General features: G+C 43.5%; 1 protein-coding gene across 5 annotated transcripts in view; it reads left to right on the top strand.

Moving 5' to 3' along the window:
* KCNAB1 (potassium voltage-gated channel subfamily A regulatory beta subunit 1) overlaps positions 1-22,957 on the top strand; it is a 405,336-nt gene that overhangs the window by 142,490 nt on the left and 239,889 nt on the right. Inside the window, exon 1 of one of the 5 annotated variants that reach the window (XM_059163685.1) lies at positions 6,519-6,739. The exons of the other annotated variants lie outside the window; for them this stretch is intronic. Coding sequence (XP_059019668.1) covers positions 6,519-6,739 — 221 coding nt within the window. Of the gene's footprint in view, positions 1-6,518; positions 6,740-22,957 lie in introns of those variants that run through there. 5 annotated transcript variants of the gene reach the window in all.

Below are 22,957 nucleotides of genomic sequence, written 5' to 3'. Positions count from 1 at the left end.
GACATTTCTAAGGATAAATAAATAAACTGACCACATGTCCCCATTTCCCCCCAGTTTTATGTCGGGTTCTAGGTGAGTTTCTGAGAATTTACGTACCATGAAGAGGCCTGAGCAAAATAATCTGAATTGTGAATTTCCTGTTTTTCTATATCTGCTTCCTATAGTTATGACACCTTGTGTAGAACATATAGAGTGAAGGATAATTAAGGATATCTTGTTGATATATCTGATAAGTCACAAGTTTCTAATTAAGGAAATATCTTATCAGTGGCTATGGGTATAGTTCAAGTGTTAATTGAAAAGCTTAACTGTCCTAATTATGTTTTCATTTTGGACATGTGGCCAGTGGTGTGAAAAAATTTGTCTTGAGTTTGTCCTCAGAGTTTCCTAGTAGGGGTTCTCTGGTGAAACTCCCTCCAGGGAAGCAGAAGCGTCTCTATCTGGAATTTTCTTCTATTCAGCAGAGCTCAAATATTTCCAATTTGGCCTCTCAATTTTACTTTCTCTGTTATTCCAAGACCTGTGCCCATGCAAATGTAGGCCCATTGTTACTTTGATGGCTGGTTCAATTTGTCAGAATATAATAAATTTTTCTCCAAACCCAGATGTTAAGAATTTCTGATAAATAGCAAATTCTCATCTTAACAATTTCTCTTTTAACTGCAAATAATAATAAGCACATAAAGTGGATTGCCATCTGTACACTTGCATGTTTAAAATTCTTCAGATAGTAGCAGATTCTTTTCTGTTTTGAATGAATCTGGTTTTGCCTGGCTGCATAATTGAATGTTTCCTGGCCCCCGCTGGCTCTGATTTCCAATGGCAAAGAAGCCATAAATCCCAAGTGGACTCAGCACAAAGCATTGGTTTTGACTTGACTTGTAGGAAATTGAGTTAGTCAGACATGTGCCAAGTAATTTGGAAAAACATGTTTTCTTGAGCAAGAAGAATAAAGTATTATGAAATATTTTAAAAGGTTGATGGAAAGAATCCCTCAAAGCTACCTAGCACGGATGATTTAATTGTCTGAAATGTCGAGACTTTTAATGTTGAATTTCCCCTCTCCCTCATAATAAAAATAAGGCTTTTAAAAATGATATTCATAAAATGGCACTGTTGAATGCCCTTCTCCTACAAGGTTCTTGTAGTGAGGAGCGGTGTGCAAAGGGATTGTGAATAGGTCTTGGAGGTGGGATCACCTCAAGTAAACCCCAGTTCTGTGTTACCTTGGGCAAATTATTTCACTTCTCTGTGTCTCATGTTTCATCATCTCTGTAGGTGTCAAAACATACTACCTCCCCATGGGATTGTGTGCAGATTAAATGAGTTAATAATATATAGAGAGTGTTGCTGAGAGTTCCTAGGATACAGGAAATGCAGTGTAAGTCTTAGCACTGTTAGCTGAGGTCCCCTGGTAGAGCCTGTTGGAAAAACTGACTTCCTAACTGCCCTGCTTTTAATAAACTGAGATGGAGACTTAGTTACAAAGTGCCTACTCTGCAATTCCTACAACCATCCAGAGAGGCACCTTCTTGCACCATTTTGGGGAGGCTGCCGAGGCACAGGGAGGGTGAGAGTCCTGCTCTGTGGTGCGCAGGAAGGAAGGGGCATGGCAGAGGCGGGGTTTATCCCCAGCTCCCGCTAACAAGGCGCTCCACAGTCCTTCTGCATTGCCATGAAGATTCTACAATGAGCATGAGAAGATAGGGTGCAGGTTCAGTAGCCTGTGCTCTGTTTCTAACCAGTTCTGTCACTGCGACTCAATGATCCTTTGACGTTAATGCCAAGGAATTCCAAATATCAGGTAATGAATCGAGACCAGTTGAGACCCAGGTGAAACTGCAGAGTAAGTGACAGTTCAGCACTCTGCGATCTCATCTCGTAACCTCCACAGCTCTCTGTGAATGCACCCTGCTGAATCTACAGGCATCCCTCTTGTCGGTCAGCTGAGAACAGCAGCATGGAGATTTATAATGACACCCGAGGTCACAGGAAGGGGACAGAACTGGGTTTGGAACCCAGGCCTTTGCTGGCTACAGCAGGCCTCTGGCCACCACCTCCTGACGGGTCTGAGGTTGCTGGTTATACAAGGCCCAGGATAGAGCAAGCCCTTGCAAGGAAAAACTGGCAGAATGAGATCACTAAGAATGAGGGAGGGGTGCCCAAGTGGCTGAGTCATTTAGGTGTCTGCCTCTTGATTTTGGCTCAGGTCATGATCTCCAGGTCGCGGGTTCCAGCCCGGTGTTGGGCTCTGTGCTCAGCAGGGAGTCTGCTTGGGATTCTCTCTCTTCCTCTCCCCCTGTGTGTGCACACACACTCTCTCTCAAATAAATTAAAAACAAACAAAAACGAATAAGGGAAAGTACTAGAAACACCTTGAAAACCACCGCCCTTAGCACATAGAGGCTTCTACGACTGTGGAAAGGAACAAAGGAGTTCTATTTGGAGGTCTTCTTTGCTGCACATTTCTAACACCAGCTCAGGATGTAGAAGGGGCACAATAATGATACCACCGTGGTCTCATGAAGACTTCCAGGAGCACCTTCTTTAGAGTGTTTCAGAAGATATGTATTAAAATAAAGAACAGTATCTGTACCTGTGCTGGTGTGTGAGGACTGCTGCCATGATGAAATACTATAGATTGAGGGGCTGAAACAATAGGCATTTATATTCTCATGACTCTGGGGACTGGAAGTCGAAGGTTGGGGAGGGGAATCATAGGGTCCATTTTTCTTGCAGCCTCTCTCCTTGGCTTGCAGATGGCTGTCCTCCCCCTGTGTCTTCACAGGATCTTCCTTCCATGTGTACCAGCGTCCTCCTCTCCTCTTCTTATAAAGACCCCAGTCCTATTGATTAGGGCCTGCTTTAATGACCTCCTTTTACCTCAATTACCTCTTTAACCCCCGTCTCCCTGTATTTCTGTAATACACGTAATCCAGTCACATTCTGAGGTACCTACTGAGACTAAGGACCTCAACATGTGAATCGGGGTGGGGGTGGGGGACAAAATTCCACCCATTACTACATCTCTGTCTACATTTATATCTCCATCTTCACTGATACATCATCTGTGGGTCTTACTTGAATCTGAAATAATAATAACTCTTCCAAGTCTTACTGTATGACAATAACAGGATTCCTATCTAATTTCCCACCTTAATTAGCATGTAGCCTGTTAGCACAAATTTATTGGGCATGAGCCAACCATGAATCGATTCCCGGACACCTGAGGACTGTCGCTCCATTGATGCTGGGAAGGGTGAGCGCAGCTGAGTGAGTCCCCGAGCTTCCAGCAGGCTGTCAGAGCCTGTGCGGCGTCCGATCAGAAAAGGCCCACGGCAGGCCGCACGAAAGGGGCTTGCTCGGTCAAGCCTGCCTCTGGTCCATTCTTCCGTTCTTTTAGAGCCGGGCTGAAGGCAGACCCTTGTCAGTACACGAGAGGTGCAGATGTGAATGTGGGACAATGACTTGCTCCTTTGAAAGCAGCAGCCTGGGTGAAAACTAGACTGTGCAGGATTTTCTTTTCTTGTCTTTTTTCTTCGTTTTAAGGAATCCAGTTTATCCAAGAATCTGGCATCTTCCCATACATCTCCCTTCCTCCCTCCTCCTTCTTTCCTTTGCTTCCTGTCTCCTTCTCTCAATTATTCATACAGTGAGGGCCTGCTCTGTATACGGCACTCTGCTTGGTCCTGTGGGGGATAGAACGGTGACTCAGAGGTGCTCTGCCTCGCATGTTTTGTTCTGTTAACTGCATCCCCAGTCTGGTTCGGGTTATGCTTTCAGAGAAGCCTGAAAGCCATATTGGCTAACAGTGTGCTGATTTCCGCGCCCCCCTCTGCTTCCCCACCCCTGTGAAATTGGCAGGACTCTTAGGTCAGCCCCTAGCCGCCTTTCCCCTCAGCCAGTGCCCAGGGAAGCTCCGGACCCCCTGGGCCTGTGGTGATCACCACGCTCTGTCTTGCCTACCAGGCTGCTTTATTTCCCTTTCTCTGAGCTGTTCCTTTGGATTCCTCCCACTTCTTCCTCTTCTTATTTTGACTCTTTTCTTGATACACATTGATCATCTCCGATGAGCCAGCTTCGTGTGAAAACATGAAGGTTCTAATGATCTGCTTCCTCTCTGCCCACTGCTGTTTATTGCAGGGAACACAGACATCTTCAAGAACTCCCTCCTGGGAGCCCAGGGTAAGAAGAAGGCCTCATTTGTCCCTTTCCGCAACCCTCACCCCCCTCTGAAAGTTATTTCTCAACCACTGAACAGTAGATAGTAGACTTATTTTCTAAAATCAAGAGTGGGAAGGTCATGAAGGGTCAAGGATGAGCTTCCACAATGTGGAATGCAGGTTAGAAAATGTTGAGATTCATCTCTGGAGTAGAATCCAAAATAAGCTCATATTCTACTGAAAATTTTTCATTCCTATGACCTAATTTAGCTGGAAAGAAGTGGTCAGATCTGCTTTTTTTTTTTTTTTAAACACAGAGCTACAGCCAGAAAGTGTGTTCTCCCCACACTTGCCAACCCCTGGGAAGACGACCTCTCCCCTCTCCTGTTCATCAGATACACGCTTCAGGTGAAGTCCTACTCCTTGATGAGGGCTGCCTGGGCATACTTTGAGCTCCTTGAGGTCCAGCATTTGCCTAAGCCAACTTTGTAGCCCAGCAACAAATGGAGACCAGTATCTGTTAGGGACTCCATAGAAATGTGGGGAATGAATCCAAGAACCTTCTCTAGCCTTCTGCAATTCCTCTCCTGCTTAACACTAGCACATTTAGTGTCTGAACCCCTCATTGGAGCACCGATGCACCTCTGACTTGTTAATTAGCCCCTTTAAGACTGAGTGCCTTGTCCTTCCCACACATTGCCAGTTCCTTGAGGAGAGGGACAGTGCATCATTTCCTCCTGTATTTCTATTGCCTAGTACGGAGACGGTGCTCACAGATATTGTTGATTGAAGCACTGTTCCTTTTTGCCTGGCAGCAATGTCTGTTGGAAACCACAGTTAGAAAACTGATTTTGCAGAAGCCACGCTTTTATTGTAAGTACATCTACAAAAGGGGTCTGGCTTCTGTGTATTTCAAATGGAGAGACCAAGCGTTACCGGCCCATTGGTGCTTTGCTGTGTTCAATCACATTTCTTGAGCAGTTGCTTGGCACCTGACACTGAACCACACAGTGTTTCTGCCTCATGGGGGTTCAAAGTCAAGAGGGGTGTTTTGCTGTCCAGCCCTGACCAGGGATTAGTGTTTGTCAGCACCAGCTGGCCCCAGATGACTGGCGGGCACTGTACATGGTTCCAGACACCTGGCCTGGACCTTCTGGGTTGTGACGTGCCCCTGCGCTTACCTAGCGTAGCCCGCGCTCTGGCTGGTGCCCAATAGCTGTCTCTTCCCCTATCCTTGGTCCCCCCCCAGAATAGATTTTCCAGCAAGTTAGCTGTCTTGACTCGAAAAACTCTGCACCGTGTTTTCTCTGGAAACTTCAAACTTAGCGTCTCAAGGAATAACGGCAAAGGGGAAATGAACTCTGACAAGGCTAATAACAGGGATTTCAAGTAGCGTTTTAGGAAGCCAGTCGCAGAGTATTCACGTGTTAATTCACTGGCGTGTTCTGTGGCAGGAGCACCCCCACTCTGCCCTCCCCCAGTTCCAACTGTTGTGCTGCAGCGGGATTTGGTGTGAGTCTGGGCAGAGCCCCCCCAGCCCTCCTTTTACGAGCTGCCCTCCCGATTCTGTTACAGGCAGAGTCTGGTGAAAGTGATCCTTGCCTACCAGTCGCACAAAGGCGAGGAGCTCTACCAGCCTGCTCCTCCGTGCAGCTGCAAACCGGTGCCAGTGCGGGCTGTGCGCGCCGGGCTTTTCACCTGAAAATGAGTGGGGAGGGGTCTTGACGAGTCCCGGACACCTGCGGGAGTGGGGCGGGGAGGGAGCTGACAGCCGGAGGGGCTGGAGACCGCTGGTCCCCAGGGATCAGCTTGCCATTAGCTGCTTCTTGGAGGCTCCGCGTACCAGTCGAGCATCCTATCCTGCCTGTGGTCCAGAGGGTTCTGGCGGCGCATCTTGCGGTATGCCTGCGTGGATTTGAGCCATCGCCCAGAGGCGAGCCCGCATTCAGACACGGTGCACCGGCTGGGGCAGGGCTGCGTGCAGTCAGTGCGAGCGCTCCGCTTTCGGCGTCTGCAGAAGCCTCCCGACTGCATGGATTTGGCTGGCTGATTCGCCGAGGTGACTGCCCAGGAAGACTGGCGAGCCTGATCCACACTCCAGCTGCTGTGACAACTTCGGGGCTGGCTGTTTACTTCTCTGGGGGCCCGGGACTCTGTTGGGCACCGCAGTCGCTCCTGCCACTGGCCGGGCTCTGAAGTCGGCCGCGAGGACTCCTCTGACGGCATCCCCAGGAAAGGGGAGGGGGGGAGCGAGGAGGGGTTAAAAGACAGCAGAAACCCCCCCAGCTGCTCAGCCTCCCGTGACTGCCTGTGTTCTGGGGTTCTGAGAGGGATCGCGCGCTGCCCGGGGAAGCAATGCAAGTCTCCATAGCCTGCACAGAGCACAATTTGAAGAGCCGGAATGGTGAGGACCGACTTCTGAGCAAGCAGAGCTCCACCGCCCCCAATGTGGTGAACGCAGCCCGGGCCAAATTCCGCACGGTTGCTATCATCGCGCGCAGCCTGGGGACCTTCACCCCTCAGCATCACATTTCTCTCAAAGAGTCCACCGCAAAGCAGACTGGCATGAAATATAGGTATGGATGTCAGATTCCCTCTCCCCGGGCTTTTTGTGTGCTATACAGGGGCAGTGGGGGGGCAGTTCATGCGTTTTGAAAAGTGTGACTTAGCCACGGGCCGGTTGCCTAATTTAGAATTCTCCCGTGTCTTGAAAAAAGCTCCTTAGGAGAGGGGAAGCCCGAAGTGGCTGTGCTGTGAGTGTATAGTATTTTTTTTTTTTAAGGCAGCCTATTTTGTACATTCTCAGGTGCTGGGAACACCTTAGGGGCTGTATGAATTCCTGTCTGCACAGAGGAACACAACTGCTGGAAGCTGTATTGAGATCAGGGTAGTTTTTCAACTGCCAGTGTGATGGTCCTATTTTATGGCGTAGACTGTAGTTTCTGTGATTTTACTACTCAAATTAGTTTCCCATCTAGTACTGCATACTGATTTATCTTTCAAAAGACCAAGACAATAAATGCTATGCAAGCCCTTAAGGAAGTTTTGTTGCAGGAAGAAACGCCCATTAAGGTAAATTACATCGAACACTGATGTCTTTGAATCCAAATTACTACTTGAAATAAAATGGAGAACTTCTTGTGAACTAGGAAGAAAAAGTTAATTGTTGTAATGTGAGTTTCCTCATACATTTTGAGCTCCCTCTTTCTCTAGGTTGTTTTCCGTAGTTGGCAACCTTCCTGGTAATAGTTAATGTTCTCCTTAATAAAGAATGACTTAAATTTGATAAGTAGAAAATTTCATTATTCAATTAGGTGACTTCTGCCATCTCATTCTATCTGCTTTGCACTCAGCCTTCCTGGCTTTATTTCTTTAAACCTACTGCACTTTTGTCTCAAAGTCTTTACAGATGTAGAGGAGAGAAGCAAGTTGCGCATCTTCCAAAAGGCTTTGGTTATTCTAGCGTGCAGATAGGATTTTTGTCAATTATTTACATTGGAAATAATGTAATTATTGTTATTAATGTAATTTTTGTTAGGAACCCAGTTTTAGGATGGAAAGAACTCAATGTGATTAAAATAATGCACACCTGAGACCTCCCATGTGGGGCTTCTGAAAGAGGCATTTAAATCAATTTCTATAAAAGTTACTCTTGTGATTCTTTGTGGAGTTACAGGAGGGCTTCTCATTGCAAAGGCACAGAACACTCTCGTTTTGATATATTTCTGAGCCATTAAGAAAGCAAGCCATGGGTGTGGATTGGGGGGGGGCGGGGGTACCTAAAGCTTTTTGCCCCAACTGCAGTAGGATGTTAGCAGCCTGACTTCAGGCAACTCTGCTTTCCCCAGTATTGCCATGGTGGTGAGTGGGGCCCTACAAGGACAGTTTGCTAACCGAGGCTGCAGTCTCCGGTGCACTGGCATTTTGGATGGCTGCTTGTGTGGTCCGTGCCCAGCCCTGCCCCACAGACACTGAGCTGCTCTGCACGCAGCTGGGGTGCTGCGAGGGGAACAAGCTGCCGCCTTCATCAGCAGGGCCCAGAGGAAGGCGCCACCCGGAGATAAGGCAGATTCCAGAGGTGACCTGAAGTGTGGCCGCCAGCATTTTAGCAGCACCTTGAGCTTTGAGCTTGGGCACCTTGAGAAGAAATAAAAAGTAACACCCTTCGTCTCTTGTGGCAGAGTTTCATAGATGTTCATGCAGCATTGTGTTGGAAGAGTTTGCTTTTACGAAGGCAGGACATTTCCATTAAGGTTTTTCTGGTAATATTCACAGCTGAGCTCAGGCTGGAGGATAATTGCCTGGCTTTACAAAAGCTCAGTGTGCGAGTAAGATTCACTTGGGCATCTTCCATTACTGGCAACTAAGGACAGCTCTTTTCTGACAAAAAAAGTTAGCCATCTGTGGTTTTTCAGTTTTCTTTGAGTCATTTGTTGTTTATGGTGACTGGACAAGTTTCTCCACTCCTCTCTTATCCAGAACCATTTTACCTATGGTTTTGTTGTGTGTGAGTAGGACTTAACCCCTCTCTCCTTCAAATGCCACTCAGAGTGCCTTTAGGTAAGAGATTATAAGATTGCGTCAAATGTACACTAAGACTTTCTTAGGGTTGGTGAGAAACGGAGGAGGGAGAGAAGGATTAGCTCTATAGTTCATAAAATATGATAGAAATATTTTTGTTAGCTGAATTGTCCTTTTCGTTGACCTTAATGTCACTAAAATATCATGTGTGATTGATAACAAATAGCAAAAATTAAAAAGTGGCTAATCGTGTTTACAATACCTTTCTCATCTTTAAATAGTTTCTCTAAGCATAGCTTAATCTGGGATCCATGAAGTCTATAGAAGATTTAAAACAACAACAGGGTCTTTTCATACATCTTTTTCCCAAGGGGAGGGCTCCTAGCTTTCATCAGAATCTGAAAATGTCTACTACTCACTTTTCCTTTTTGACAAAAAACAGTGTTAGAGTGTAGAATTTTAGTCAATAAATATTTATTGAGCATCTATTCTGTACAAGGAACTCTACTAGAACTGGTTTCACAAAGGTGCAGAAAGCAGACTAGATTTGGGGCTTATATTCAGGTTGGGGAAGCAGACCACAGATAAGAAAATAAAAAGTAATGCTCTATTAGGAGAGATTCTTTGGAAGGCTATATTTGGAGAGGGTCATGGTCATGCCTGGGCTACCTCAGCTTCTCTATTTTGAGGCTACCATCTCTGCTTCAGTTTCAGAATTATGGTTGCCTCTTGGAGCATGAGGAATGGTGCCCAGATTGGCCACCTATTTGCCAACCCAAGGACTTTTTTTTTTAAGGCTCCAACCCTGCTGCGTAAGGTGCTACAACCCTGGCAAATGAGTAGAATGCTTTTCACTCATTTAATGCCTTATAATTTTTAAAGCCCCACTCCTATTCTAGCCTGCGATTACCATCCATCAATTAAGAGCTCATGAACTTGGGATTTTAGGAGGAATTAATGTACACTTATGTGAAGCATCTGAATTTTGCAAGAATAAAATACTCAAAGCCACTGTTACCTTCACATTGCCATTGTGCAAAAATTTCACATAAAGTTAGCTTTTGTTTCAAGGCTAAGGATGAAAAAAAAGTCCACTAGAGAGATCTGCTATTTAAATGCTACTTTCAGCCTGAGAGAACAAGATTCCACCTAACATTTATCCTGGGGACTATTCTGTTTGTAAATAAGACTATTTCATTTCTTATAGTTTTTACATTTGTGCTTTGTTAATACATGAGAGTTTATTTTAGTTTTGTGTGTTTTTAATTTCAGAGTTCATCACACTGTGTTAGAGTTTGCTGTATACTCTGATATATGTAGACACATACACACTTTTCATCCTGTGAAAGCTAAATCATTGAGAATAGAAATTAAATCAGATTTGTTTTGTTGTTGTTGCTTATTTGGTTGGTTGGGTGTCTTTTTTTTTTTTTTTTTTAAGATTTTATTTATTTATTTGACAGCCACAAGCCCGGGGAGCAACAGGCAGAGGGTGAGGGAGAAGCAGATTCCCTGCTGAGCAGGGAGACTGACCCAGGGCTCAATCCCAGCACCGTGGGATCATGACCTGAGCTGAAGGAAGATGCTTAACTGACTGAGCCACCCCGTCACCCCTGGTGTCTTTTTTAAAATAACATTTTAAAAGGATCCTACTGGCATTCACATGGTCTCAGAGCTTTTGTCATTCAGAATTGAGCACATTTGTACTGATAAGCTACCCACCCCCATTCTAAAATTGTTACTTTAGTCCTAGAACAATTTGAATATTGATGGACCCAATTTCATCTAGAAAAATCTTACCTGTAACCTATATACCCATGTCAGTAAAACATTGTGCTATAATGTCACATATAACAGGCTTTGAAATTCTTACAAGAATCAATTTTGTTGAGCAATAATCTTTAAACCCCACTTTAGAAAGTGATTTTTTCCAGTTTTTTTAGGTTAATCATATTAAGCCATTTTTTGTCACTTTAAATTTTTTTTGAAATATTTACAGATTCACAGGAATTTGAAAAATGTAGAAAATTTCTGTGCACCCTTAATCCACTTTTCTCTAGGGGTAACATCTTCTGTAACTCTAGCACAATATCAAAACTAGTAAATTGACATTGGTACTATACACAGAATTTATTCAGATTTTACCAGTTACACATGTATTCATATGTGTGTATGCTTATATGTCTACGTGTTTTTTTTTATTACATGTGGAAGTTTGTGTAACCAGTACAGTGAAGAGTCCAAACTATTGTATCACCATGAGGCTCCCTCAGCTACCCCTTTATAACCACATCCATATAACCCTCTAATCCCTAGTCTTAGGCAACCACCACTCTCTGATCTAGCTCCATAATTTTCTTGTTTCAAGAGCATTTATATAAATGGAATCCTATAGTTTATAATCTTTTGGGATTTTTTTTTTTCACTCCGTGTACTTCTCTTCGGACCTGTCCAAATTGTTGCATGTCTCAATGGTTCATTCCTTTTTTTTTTTTTTTTTTTTGCTGAGTAGTAGTCCATGGTATGGATATTTTGGTTTTCCTTTGGTGGATGATTTGTTTAAAAAAATCAGGTCATTGTCATTCTTATTTTTAGCATGCATTAGATAACTTCAGTTTACAGCATTATCCTCAAATTCCTTCCATGCCTTTCAGTAGCTCAGGGAATACAATCCAAACTACCTAACATGGTGCCTGAGCTTGTTCATGGTGTGGCTTCCATCAGTTTTTCCCAGTTGCCACTCTGTTCTCATCTTTCCTCTGATGACCACATGCTTCATCAGAAGGAGGACTCCTCATAGTACCCTGAACCTTCTTGTTTTCTTATGCTTCTGTATCCTTTTCTATTCTCATCCTTCTACTCTAGAATTCTCCTACCTCACTTGGTCAGGCAAACTCCTATGCATCCTCTAAGACCCTAGCATCACCTTCTCAGTGAAACCTTTCCCGTCTCCACTCCATGTAGCATTACGTAAGTGCTCTTTACTGTCTCTGCTGCAACGAATTATTTCTTTTATGGAAAGTATTGATTGCATAGTGTTGCTATTATCTATTGTATCAGTATCTATTTAATCTTCCCCATTAGTCTCTGAGCGGCTTGAGTTTTGGAGTTTATTCATCACTATAACCCCAGAGTCTAACCTGGCCCTTGGTATGTGATAACAAGTCAAGAAATGCTTAGAAAATGAACAGTGACACCTGTGGGACACTATGTTAAATGCTGGTCATATGAAGTGGGAGGGTTGTCTCTTGAGTATTTACAGTTTGGTGTGACTAGAGATCTACCCAAGAAGGCTTGCATATGTTAGTGATACAAAGAATAATTGTTGCTGTAGTTTGAGGAGACTTCATTCAGCAGGGGCACTAGGAGTCAGGGAACGGTCCCATGAGAAAAGCCAGCGAAGCTTGGTATTGAGGAAGGAGAAGCATCAAGATGAGCAGAGAGGAGGAGGAGAAGTGCAGGTCGCCGTAGGGGCGGGCAGCATGTCCCAAAGACAGTGCATGTACTGGTGAGAAGTATTGGGCAGAGGGTTCGTGCAGGGAAGCGGGGGAGAGAGCATCTTGTAGAGGTGAAGAGAGTCAGGTTGTGGCACTTGGGAGGCTAGGGCAACTCATTTAGACATCAGGTGAACTTTAGCATTGGAGGTTGCTGATTTTCGAACAGCTTGTCTAGTTAAAGCTCTGTTAAGAAAGGATTAACCTGGCATTTCCAAAGGGGGGGGAAATGGAGGGGTTATAAATGTGAGGTAAAGAATTTGCTTAATTCTATAGCATTCTCTGTTTTCCTGCCGAGGATCAAGACTATAGTGAAGACTCAGACCAGACGTCTTTCCCATGCCATTCCTTTCACAGCCCCTTCATTAAAGCACACGTGTCCTCTACCGTTCTTTACCTCCCACGAATGGTGGGCAGATTCTGAATCAAAGCAATTGAAGGGAAAGATCAATCTTGTCAGCCCATTACGTAAAAGGCAGTGAGCGTGTGTGTGCGCGTGCGTGCACGCGCACGCGCACACATATAGGGAAAAGTGGGAGGAAATAGGTGGGCTGAAGAGGGTGGAAGAGAAGAGCCAGCTCTGTGGCTGTGTTTCAAATAGAAATAATTTGATTTCAGTCCAGAAAAGAGAGCAGCTTGTTATTTAGAAAGCCAGTATATATTTATACATATATATGAAGAATGATTTTATATATATATGAAGAATACCATTGTCATTTCCACGGATACACATGGATGTGGGCTTTCCTCTCTTCCCCAAAGCAAAATGGTGAGAATGGGGAGGTGGAGAAACCTTCCTGAAAATTAGTTGCTGATTCAGTCTCATAGAGTTTATTCCACCTCTGCAAGGCAGCAGTCAGAAGTCTGGCATCCATGGGATGGTGAGAAAATGGTAGGAGGGGAGGCAGCCTCCCGGAAGTTGTTAGGCAAATGCTGTTCCAGTTCCATAGCTCTGTGTGTGTGTGTGCATGTGTGTGTGTTTTGCGTGTGCATGCATATGCAGCCCATGCAAGGGAAGCAATCTTTCCAAAGTGTTTCCAGAAACAGTTTTACCTTCCATCTGTAATCTTCAGTTGGGTTGTTGCAGATGAAGTGTCTAACCTCAGTCCACTCACTGCCCCTCTTTGGAAGTACGTTCATTTTCTAGAAATCCTTTCTCTATAAAAAAAAAGTTCTGCAAATACTTGAACTTGTAGTAATTGGAGAAATGTCTGAGAAGGGGAAAAACTCCCATTACATGCAAAAGAGAGATCAGATTCATAAATTTGACTTTGAATTTTCAAATTCATTTCTTCAAACTTAATATACTTCAAATTTGTCAGTATATTCACAAACAGAATGGGATTTAGGTTCAGTGAATCAAATCAAAATCTTGTTTTTTGTTTGTTTGTTTTTTTTAATTCAAAATTTCCCTTAGGAGAGAAACCCTTGCATGAGAAGAATTGAAATCGTAAGCATTGCCTCCTACCTTTCTTTATAGGAATATCAAAGCCATTCTGATAGTCCTCAGACATGATTTAAAAAAAAAAAAAAAGGATTCTGTGCTGGAAATTGGTCATTTCATGTTTAAAAAATATTTGGTCACCAGTTTTCCACTGTTTTCAGAACTGAAAAGTAAAGAGTGATAGAGATTAAAGAACTTAAGGCAAAAGTCTTACAAATTTCCATTTCAGTATTGAGAATTTTTAATCCCATGTGATCACTGGAAATAAGGGAGTTAGCAGTGCAAGAACTTGAGATGCCATCTAGTTCAGTCCTATTATTTATAACTGCAAGAACTTAAGATGCCATCTATTTAGTCCTATTATTTTATTTTATTAAAGATTTTTATTATTTGCCAGAGAGAAAGCACAAGCAGACAGAGCAGCAGGCAGAGAGAGAGGGAGAAGCCAACTCCCCGCTGAGCAGGGAGCCCGATACTGGCTTTGATCCCAGGACCCTGGGATCATGACCCGAGCCCAAGGCAGCCGCTTAGCCAACTGAGCCACCCAGGCGCCCCCAGTCCTGTTATTTTATACAGAATGGCCAGTTGCTTGGTCAGAGTTACTCAAGGAGCTGATGGGAGGGCCAAGGCCAAATGCAGGTCTTCTGACTTTAGGAGCAAGATTCCTTACACTCCTTCAGCGTCTACCCAGCAGCTGCCGGATATGCCCCATTTTTCAACTTGGAAAGAAGCACAGTACATAAAATGCTTCCAGAAAGGACAATTCTCTCCTATACATATGCATACTTTGCAGTTGAAACTTTCCTCTAGAAGAAGCAAAGCCCTGCCAGACCAGCTCTTTTCATCTTACAGAGTTGTGAGGACCCCAGAGGGGCCCTGTGGTATGTGTTCTGAAGCTGGACAGAAATTCAGTTGCAGGTGGTAGTGTGCTTAGTGTCAGAGTTTTTAAAGAACTGACATCTCTGAAAACGATCTACAAAGCATGGGTACAGATGATAGGACCGTGCTCCATGTCAACCCCGGACGTGAAATGCTCATTTGGACATTCAGTGCTGAATACACTTGACTCCCCGCCATGCTTTTTGAGATTGCTTTGGAAGCCTGTTCCTGAGAGTCAGTATCAAAATACATTTAAAAATCCTCATTGCAGGATGATTTTCAGTTACTCAGATTGGAAACCAAAACAGGAGCCCAGCAGCAATTCTTTTTCTTGGAATCGGCAACCAGGGAGGACTCAGAGCACACGCACAGGCCATCTGGTCCAGCCCTCATGAGAAATCTGTCCTGTTTTTCCAATTTGTGCTGTGCAGCAGCTACTTGTAAGGGCCCCTAAAGAAATATTGTGTAATCTCCTTTCACGGCAGTCATGAAAAAAATTTGGCTCTTCTTTCTAAGAATTAGAATCATTCATTGAGGTCTGAAATCTTCCAAGGAAGCAATAGAGTGAGGGTTTTGAGAACTCTTGTCTGTTGTCTGGACCCTAACCATCCAGTCCAGCTGGGAAATGAAGACTGAATGAGGAGCAGGGTAGCAAGGTGGAGTGGTGAGGCAAGCAGAGGTGCCCAGGGGCCTGCTGGATGATCCCAGGCTCCTACTGATACCAGGAGAGGGCAGGGATTCCCCCCATTCCGGGCCAGCACCTGCTTGCCTGGCTTGACTGTTCTACTGCTCAATCATCCAAGAGTCAAAAAAAGCATTTGACCTGACAAAACTCCTTCTTGCATTCGATCCGGCTCCATTCCTGATACACTGGAAGCTTCTTGGCCTGTCCTCTATTGAACAGAAAATGAGCTAGCTATAATTTCCTGTTTCATAAGTCCTCCCTGTTCTTAAAAGCCATTCCTGGGGTGCCGGGGTGGCTCAGTCAGCTAAGCGTCTGTCTTCAGCTCAGGTCATGATCCCGGGGCCCTGGGATCCAGTCCTGCTGAGCAGGGAGCCTTCTTCTCCCTCTTCCTTTGCCCTTCCCCACTGCTTTTGCTCATGCTCCCACTTCCTCAAATAAATAAATGAAATCGCAAAAAAATATATATATAGAAAAAGAAAAGAGAAACCATTATTAACACTCAGCCATCTAATTTTCAGGATGGTTCTAGTTTTTTCCTCCAAGATTTCATTTTCTGAATCTTTACCGTGATTATGACTCTTATTGCTATAGCCTCTCTACAATGACTACCTCTCCTTGAAGTCATCCAGAGCTGGAGGCAATTCCAAGTAGAGGCTTAGACTTTTCAGGGCAGAATAGCAAGGTCACCTGATAAGAAAAACCTGCTCTGTCCCCTTCTTTGCATTTGACGGCCATGCTTACTGTTTTTAGGCAGGAAAAAAAAAAATCATTTTTAGCATTTTGAACTCATCTTTGAAAAAACTGCTGTGAAACAGATTTTTAAAATTCTAACCCATTAGAATCATGGAGGGTGCCAGGGCTGATAGGTAGCAACTCTTACAAGAACATCAGCTCTAAAGGTAACAATGCTAACTTAAGTATGAAAAGGGCCAATTTGCTATACAGGTTTCAGTGGTAGTTGGGTATCCAAATAGGAAAACAGCTTATAAGTAGGACTAATGTGCCTTTTGATATATACTCTTATGGAGAAGGTTTTGGGGTTTTGTTTTGTTTTTTAATCTTGCAGGTTTAAAGATCAAGGCAAGTGTACAGGACTATTATTATTAAGCAGAAAAATTTTTTTACTGGTAATTAACGTCTTTCCAAGAGAGTGTCCCTGAAGGGATTCAGCCACAGGAAATTCCAAGCACAGTGTTCTCCATGATGATTTCGTATCTACTAGAAGGCCCATCTGGTTGAACAGAGCTCTTATATAAGAAAAGCAAGCTTTTTCCTGAAGAACATATGCTAATAAAACACACTCTTTTTCATTTCTTTGAAATTAATTCCACTTTAAACTTGGTTTTTTTGTTACTGGGTTTTTATTGCTAGAATCTTTGGCCTGAGACCACCACAACAAGCTGGTTTATAAAAATCAAGTGTGTAAATAACATGGCTTTACCGAATGCCACTCTTCTCTCAACTCAGAAACCAGCAAAGAATTCCTCTGAGGCATTTTGATGGAAATAGGCCTTTTGATTCACCATTACTCCCATTTCCGAACTCCACATGCCCAAGCACCATTATGGAGTCTTTGCATTTACCGAAAAGACTGGAAATGCTCAGAAAAAGTCTGTCTGATTTCGGAGGGTTTTCTTCTTGCTGCAGAACATATTTGTCAGTTTTAAAAGAAGATCTAGGAACTACTTAAATAGTGGGAGTGGGGAAATTTGTGGTCTGATGTACAACTTCTCTCTCAACAATGGCTTCTTTTTCATTTGCAGAGCAGTTTCAGATTTCAGTTTCCCTCAAATATGGTTTCTTCAAAAGCCATCTCCTGAAATCAGGAAGCTCGGATCTTAGTTTCCAAAAGCACAGGCTTACTCCTTACCCAGAGAAGAAAGTGTATGCTTGCCTGAGGCTTCAGATTCCAGCAGCTTTTCCCCACAGGCTTAACAAGACCTCTGTGGTCCTGTTTCCAAAAGAGTGGTAACCTTGAAGGGAAACAATATGTATACTTAGGAAGCAAAGCTGGATACTTCCTCATACATTCATTTCCTATTGCCACTGCAACAAATGACCACACAGTTGGTATTTGCCCACACAGATTTATTCCCTCACAGTTCTGGGAATCAGAAGTCCAAGACCAAGATCAAGGTGTCAGGAGGGCCATGTTCCTTCTGGAGGCTTCAAGGTAGAAATTCATTCCTTTGCCTTCTCTGGCTTTTTGAAAAACCTTGTATTTCGTACTTTGCCGCTCCTTCCTTTGTGTTCAAAGCACATCTTTCCACTTCCGGTTCTGTTCCCACATCTCCCTTTTTCTCACTTTGATCCTCTTGCCTTCTTCCTGTAAGGACGACTTTGATAATGCTGGGTCCACCCAGCAAATCCAGGATAATCTCTCCATCTCAAAATCTTGAACTTAATCACCTCTGCGAGGTCCCTTTTATGACCTAGAGTAGCCTATTTGTGGGTTTCAGAAATTAGGGCCTTGAACCCCTTTCAGGGGCTGTTGCATGGCCTGCCATACCTGTGATGCTCCTAAGTTATGTCAGAGAGGGGAGAGTTAAAGGAGCCCAAAGCATCAGGCATTACATCCTCTCCACTTTCTCTAGCATCTAAGACTGAAGCAAGACAGTGACAGGAATAATGAGGTCATTGAAAATGCAGGGCACTGGGGATTTTCTCTGTATAAGGCTACAGCTTAGGTTTTTAATCAGAATAAAAATTCCTATTCGCAGAGTAGAGATCCAGTGTGAAAAAAAAGTTTAAACCCTCTTATCTCAGCCTAAGCATTTACTATCTTGGCCATTATTGCTCAAGTCTGCCCTGCCTGTTGGGCCCCTCAAGGTAGCACCTACTGGAAATAAACCTTTTTGCCTTTACTTTTTTTTTTTTTTTTTCCTTCTGAGATCTAAGTATAAGTTAGAAGATTTGGTGGCAGACACTGATAGAAAAATCAATGGATGGCCATAAAGATGAAGCTGTAATTAAAATCACTGTGGCTCAAAAAAAAATATATTATCTGCATCCAGATTTCTTAACTAAGCCATGAGCTGTGAATCTTAATCCATCCTAGTACCTGGGGTGGCGGGAGCTATAGCCTTGAGCCTTTCTTCTTGATGGGCCAGTGTACCTCTGACGCTTTGTGTGTGCCCTTTAACAGTATTTGAGCTTTAACTTAACTCTTTCATAAAACTCAGGCTGATTCTGCCTCTTGAATGTTGTTGCAGCCGTGTTGTGGGGGAGGGTAGGAGAGCTTTCTTGCAGGGATGTGAAATTCTTCTTCTGAACCCTTCTATGAAATACTATTCTCTCGAAGCCATTAGGTTGGCCAGTCATTTTAATTGAGTCCTTCATGGTCAGACAGTGTGTTTCCCGGAGGCTGCAAGGGAAGCCATGCTCAAGTAAGTGGGAAGTGAGGAAGTGACCCCTTGGGGACCTTGCTGGTCGGGGACTGCGCCACAGCCCTGAACTCTAGAGCTGGCTACAAGGCACGCATTAGAATGCTGTGCTGGAGGAGGAATGGGAAGGTACTGCTGTAGAATCCCTCCTGGGGCTGGACAACTCCACGTGCACGTTCAACCTCATGCTATCACCTTTCTGTAGATGTGAGCGTGTACTTAGAGCCTCCAGTGAACACCCAGCCCCACTAGTAGTACACGAGAGCAGGAGGGGGAAGAGGCTGACCTATCTTAGCTGTCCCCCAGATTATCACCAACCCTTATTCTAACCTGAAGAAAAAACTTTTCCTAATACAAATAGAATAATGACAACATTGGTGAATGTTGACTGAAGAAATGAAAACTAAAACAAGTTGAAGTCTGTATATTTATTCCACTAATGAATTCTGCCTGGTTCCAGGTCATCGATGGCCCCTAAGGAAGCAAATATGAGTTTAACAAGTGTATTGCTTCAGCTTCATTTCTTCTTGGCGGGGAGGCAAGACTGTCGCCTGATAAGACCATGGATCAAAGTATTTGACCTTTAATGATGATTAGTTTTAGCTATAGAAATATTCATAAAAAGTTTATAGCTTTTCTTGTTGTTTATTTCTGCTAAGGATATTAGCAGAACGTAATCACTTGATAGTTTGAGATGGAAATGTTTTGGGGACAGGGTTTGACAGAGACAAATATTGATCATTATCAGAATGCCCGAATAACACTCTATGTCACTAAAATCTTTGTTGATTGTCTCATGTAAACATTTTAACCAAGGGGTTAGGTTAACATTATTTATTATCTTCGAGGAAAAGTTTGAAGTGGGTGAGAGGTGGTGTTATGCCCTTTTTCAATTACAGCAACTGAGGCACAAAAACAAAACCTAATGATGCATTGTGTCATCTGAAATATCAGACTTTTGGTTTCAATGTTAAGTTCAGACAGCTTCTGGCCAATTTTTCCTTTTACTGACCCGCATATATTTATGCCAATGTTGACTCAGAACAAAAAGAAACCTAACATTGGCAAGTGACATTTCTGGACAAGGCCCTGTTTTCCCTTGTTGGCAAGAGGCTGTGGAAGGGTCCAGGTTCTGGGTAGCCTCCATTGTTACTCTGCGCAGAAAACCAGGGCAGAGACAGAGCTAGAGTAGTACAGTGGTACTAAGAGTGTCTACTCAAGGTCAGGGATGATCCCAGAATCCATAGGTTGATGGGAAGTTCAGAGATTATATGGAGTTTTTTTATTTTGGCATATCATGCTATTAGAAATCTGTCTTGAGTGGTAATGAGTACATCTTCAGGTATTAGTAGGTAAAGTTATATGTGGCTCAAGAAGGAAACAGATATTTTCTAGTTGATTTCTTTGATAGATATTTGTCATATTTAGCCCAGCAAGGGGTGTGCACAAACACAAAACATGGATAGTAGAAGTGAATGGCTTCATGGTATTGTAGTGAAGGCTTCTATAACACTCGTTTATGCAGCCTTGTCTTCACTAGCAAATTACTTAAATTCTCTGTGCCCCAGTATCTGTAAGATGGACCTGGTAATCCTTTATGGGGTTCTTTGAAGGACTAAGATGGATACCCATTATTATCCATCATAAATTGTCAATATCACTAACACAATAGATGAAGCCCTAAAGCACATGATGATATCATTGCAATAGGTCCTTTTTTTTTTTTTAAGATTTTATTTATTTATTTGACAGAGAGAGATCACAAGTAGGCAGAGGCAGGCAGAGAGAGAGGAAGGGAAGCAGTCTCCCTGTTGAGCAGAGAGCCCAATGCTGGACTCGATCCCAGCACCCTGAGATCATGACCTGAGCCGAAGACAGCGGCTTAACACACTGAGCCACCCAGGCGCCCCGCAATAGGTCTTTTTTAAAAGTTCATTTGTTTTTGCTTTAGAACGTTCATATTTTAACCCTCCCCAGTGCTAGCACAATGTCTGGCTTGTTGTAGGTGAGCAATGAGAACTTGTTGGATGGGTGATTGGGTGCATGAATAATTCAGTTTTCATAAGCTTCAAAGGTATCCGTGGAATTGTATGATAATATAACCCTCTTGGCTTCCAGTGCAGGATTCATTCTTTACCAGACTTGTCCTCTTCACAGTCCTGATGAGTTTTCTTTCCTTTGGTGGCAAGAATTCTTCCTGTCTGCTTTCGACCTTGGCTGCTGAAAAGTCTGACCTATGTTTGCTGGTTTCTGTTATATCTACTTACACCCAGCCTCATGCAGAAAAGAAAGTGAGGTGATTCTCCAAACTGCATGGATTACAGGAAAGAAAACTAAAAAGACAGGGTTAAGACAGGAAATGACATTTGTTTCATCCAGACCTTAAAGCGTACACACAGCCTTGAGAAGCATCTGTTGCCCATTCACTGTGTTGTTCTAAAAGACAAAAGTGTGGCTGCGTGCAGGGTCCTGGGGAGGATGGTGCCAGGACTGCCCGAGTTTTTGTTTTTGTTGCTTTTCTGCTTAGAATGTGGGTCTGTGTAAGATGGTCATTCTTGAGTTATCACTTGATCCTTTCCAAAGAAGGGGGAATTGAAAATGAGATGGTTTATAAAACTCTATTCCTTATGGTAGGAAACAGTTGAAGTCATAAAAAGAGAATACCTGCATGCAAACTGTACTTTGGAAGCAAATTATTTTTATTCATAAATAATACAGGTTCATATTGCTCAATTAAAGTTGGTGATATAACGATTCCCAAACTCCTTCCATGACTTGGGTTTTGAACAGAACATGATGTGCAAATGGTGGAGTTTCCTCCTTGAGGAACATCTGGTCACTCTGGCCTTTTCTCAATGGCTGCAGGGAGCCGGGGGTCTGAATTCCCCAAGGACCCAGGCAGCAGGGCAACTTGATACCCCAAGTCCAGACCTGGTCCCTCCAGCCCACACTGAGCTACATAGAGAAGGGATCTTCTGGTGTGGTGGCCATGGGGGCAGCTGAGGAGAGACCATTTAAAAATATCAATATATGTGGTTTCTCCCTGCACCTCTGCAGTGTTTTCTTTGTTCAAGCAAGTAGCTTATGCTTTCTTATTTGCAGAAAGTATGTTTTTTGTTTTCAAAAGCTCAGGCTGGTTGAGGAGAGGCAGGTCTGAGAGAAAAGGCTTTTCCCAGATTAAGCTGAGATTCTGCTGGATGGGAGAGTTAGTGGAAGGTCTGTGGCCCCATGAGCCTTGGCCCTGATAGCATCCAAAGAATATGATAGGATTTCACAGGGAATGGTATCAGAGAGCCTGGATGCCCAGCCAGGGGATCTCTGAAACTCCCTGTGTTGCTTGAAGGTAGCTTAGCCAACTGTCATGTAGTCTGGGACAAAGGCTGTCTCTGGGGTAAAGTGGACAGATAAGCAATAGCGGGGTGATTCCTTGGTGTCCTGGGGGCATAAGACCATGGGACTGATGGCAACCCCAGCAGCATGGAGGAGACAAAGAGAGCCAGTATTGTCTGAAAGTTAAATTTTTTGTCAGCAGGCGGGACGGCTCCCTGAGTTGAAATTAATTTATAGAAAAATTTTGATATGCTTTATTTCTTGAATACTTGAGTTTATGGCCTGGACTTCTTACCTGCTTCCTGTGCATTTTGGAAGGTTTACAAGTTGGGGAGGAAGGGCGCTCTAGGCATCATTTCAAAATGGGAAACCAGCCAACCAAAGAGGGATGAAGAAGAGGATAAATGCTTCATGCTAAAGAGACAGGAGTCCCCAGGCTTAGCCATGCAGAGACTACATATATTTGTCTTAAGAACAAGAGAAGTTATTTTTACAGAAATGGGAGACTTTATTTGAATTTTCTCATCATTTCTTTTTGTTCTACCTTCACAACAATAGAAATTATTTATTTGGTTAAAACTTCCTCTTACCAGCACACTTATTCCTCAAAAGGGTGATTAAATGGTCTCTACTTTGATTTAGAACAAGAGAGAATGTGATTAAAATTGAAGCTGAGTTTTGTAGTGCATAGCTGAGTATAAAGAGGAAATTAAAGGCTCTGAAGTTATCCTGAACTGAGGCCAAGGAAAGTGCAGACTTATAAGTAAGACAGGGCAACCCCATCTTAGGGAGCCTGTTGACTGACCACAGCAACGCCATCTTGGGGAGCCTGTTGACTGACCACATTATTAAACCCTCATGCAGTATTCTAACCACAATGTAGCAGGAGTTCATGGGCATATCTGTCTCATTATTAAACTATTGCCTTTAAAGCTTTTTCACATTTAATTACGGTTATTCAGAATGGAGTAGGGGTTGTACAGAATAAATCCTAGCAGAGCATCATGCTCATTTATATGGCTTCTTAACTATCAAGGTTGATAGGATTTCTAAGGAAT

This window comes from Mustela lutreola, chromosome 2 (genome assembly GCF_030435805.1).
Source record: "Mustela lutreola isolate mMusLut2 chromosome 2, mMusLut2.pri, whole genome shotgun sequence".
Classification (NCBI taxonomy): domain Eukaryota; kingdom Metazoa; phylum Chordata; class Mammalia; order Carnivora; family Mustelidae; genus Mustela; species Mustela lutreola.
The sequence above is the reverse complement of the archived record's forward strand: the minus strand, read 5'-3'. Positions and strand labels throughout refer to the sequence as shown.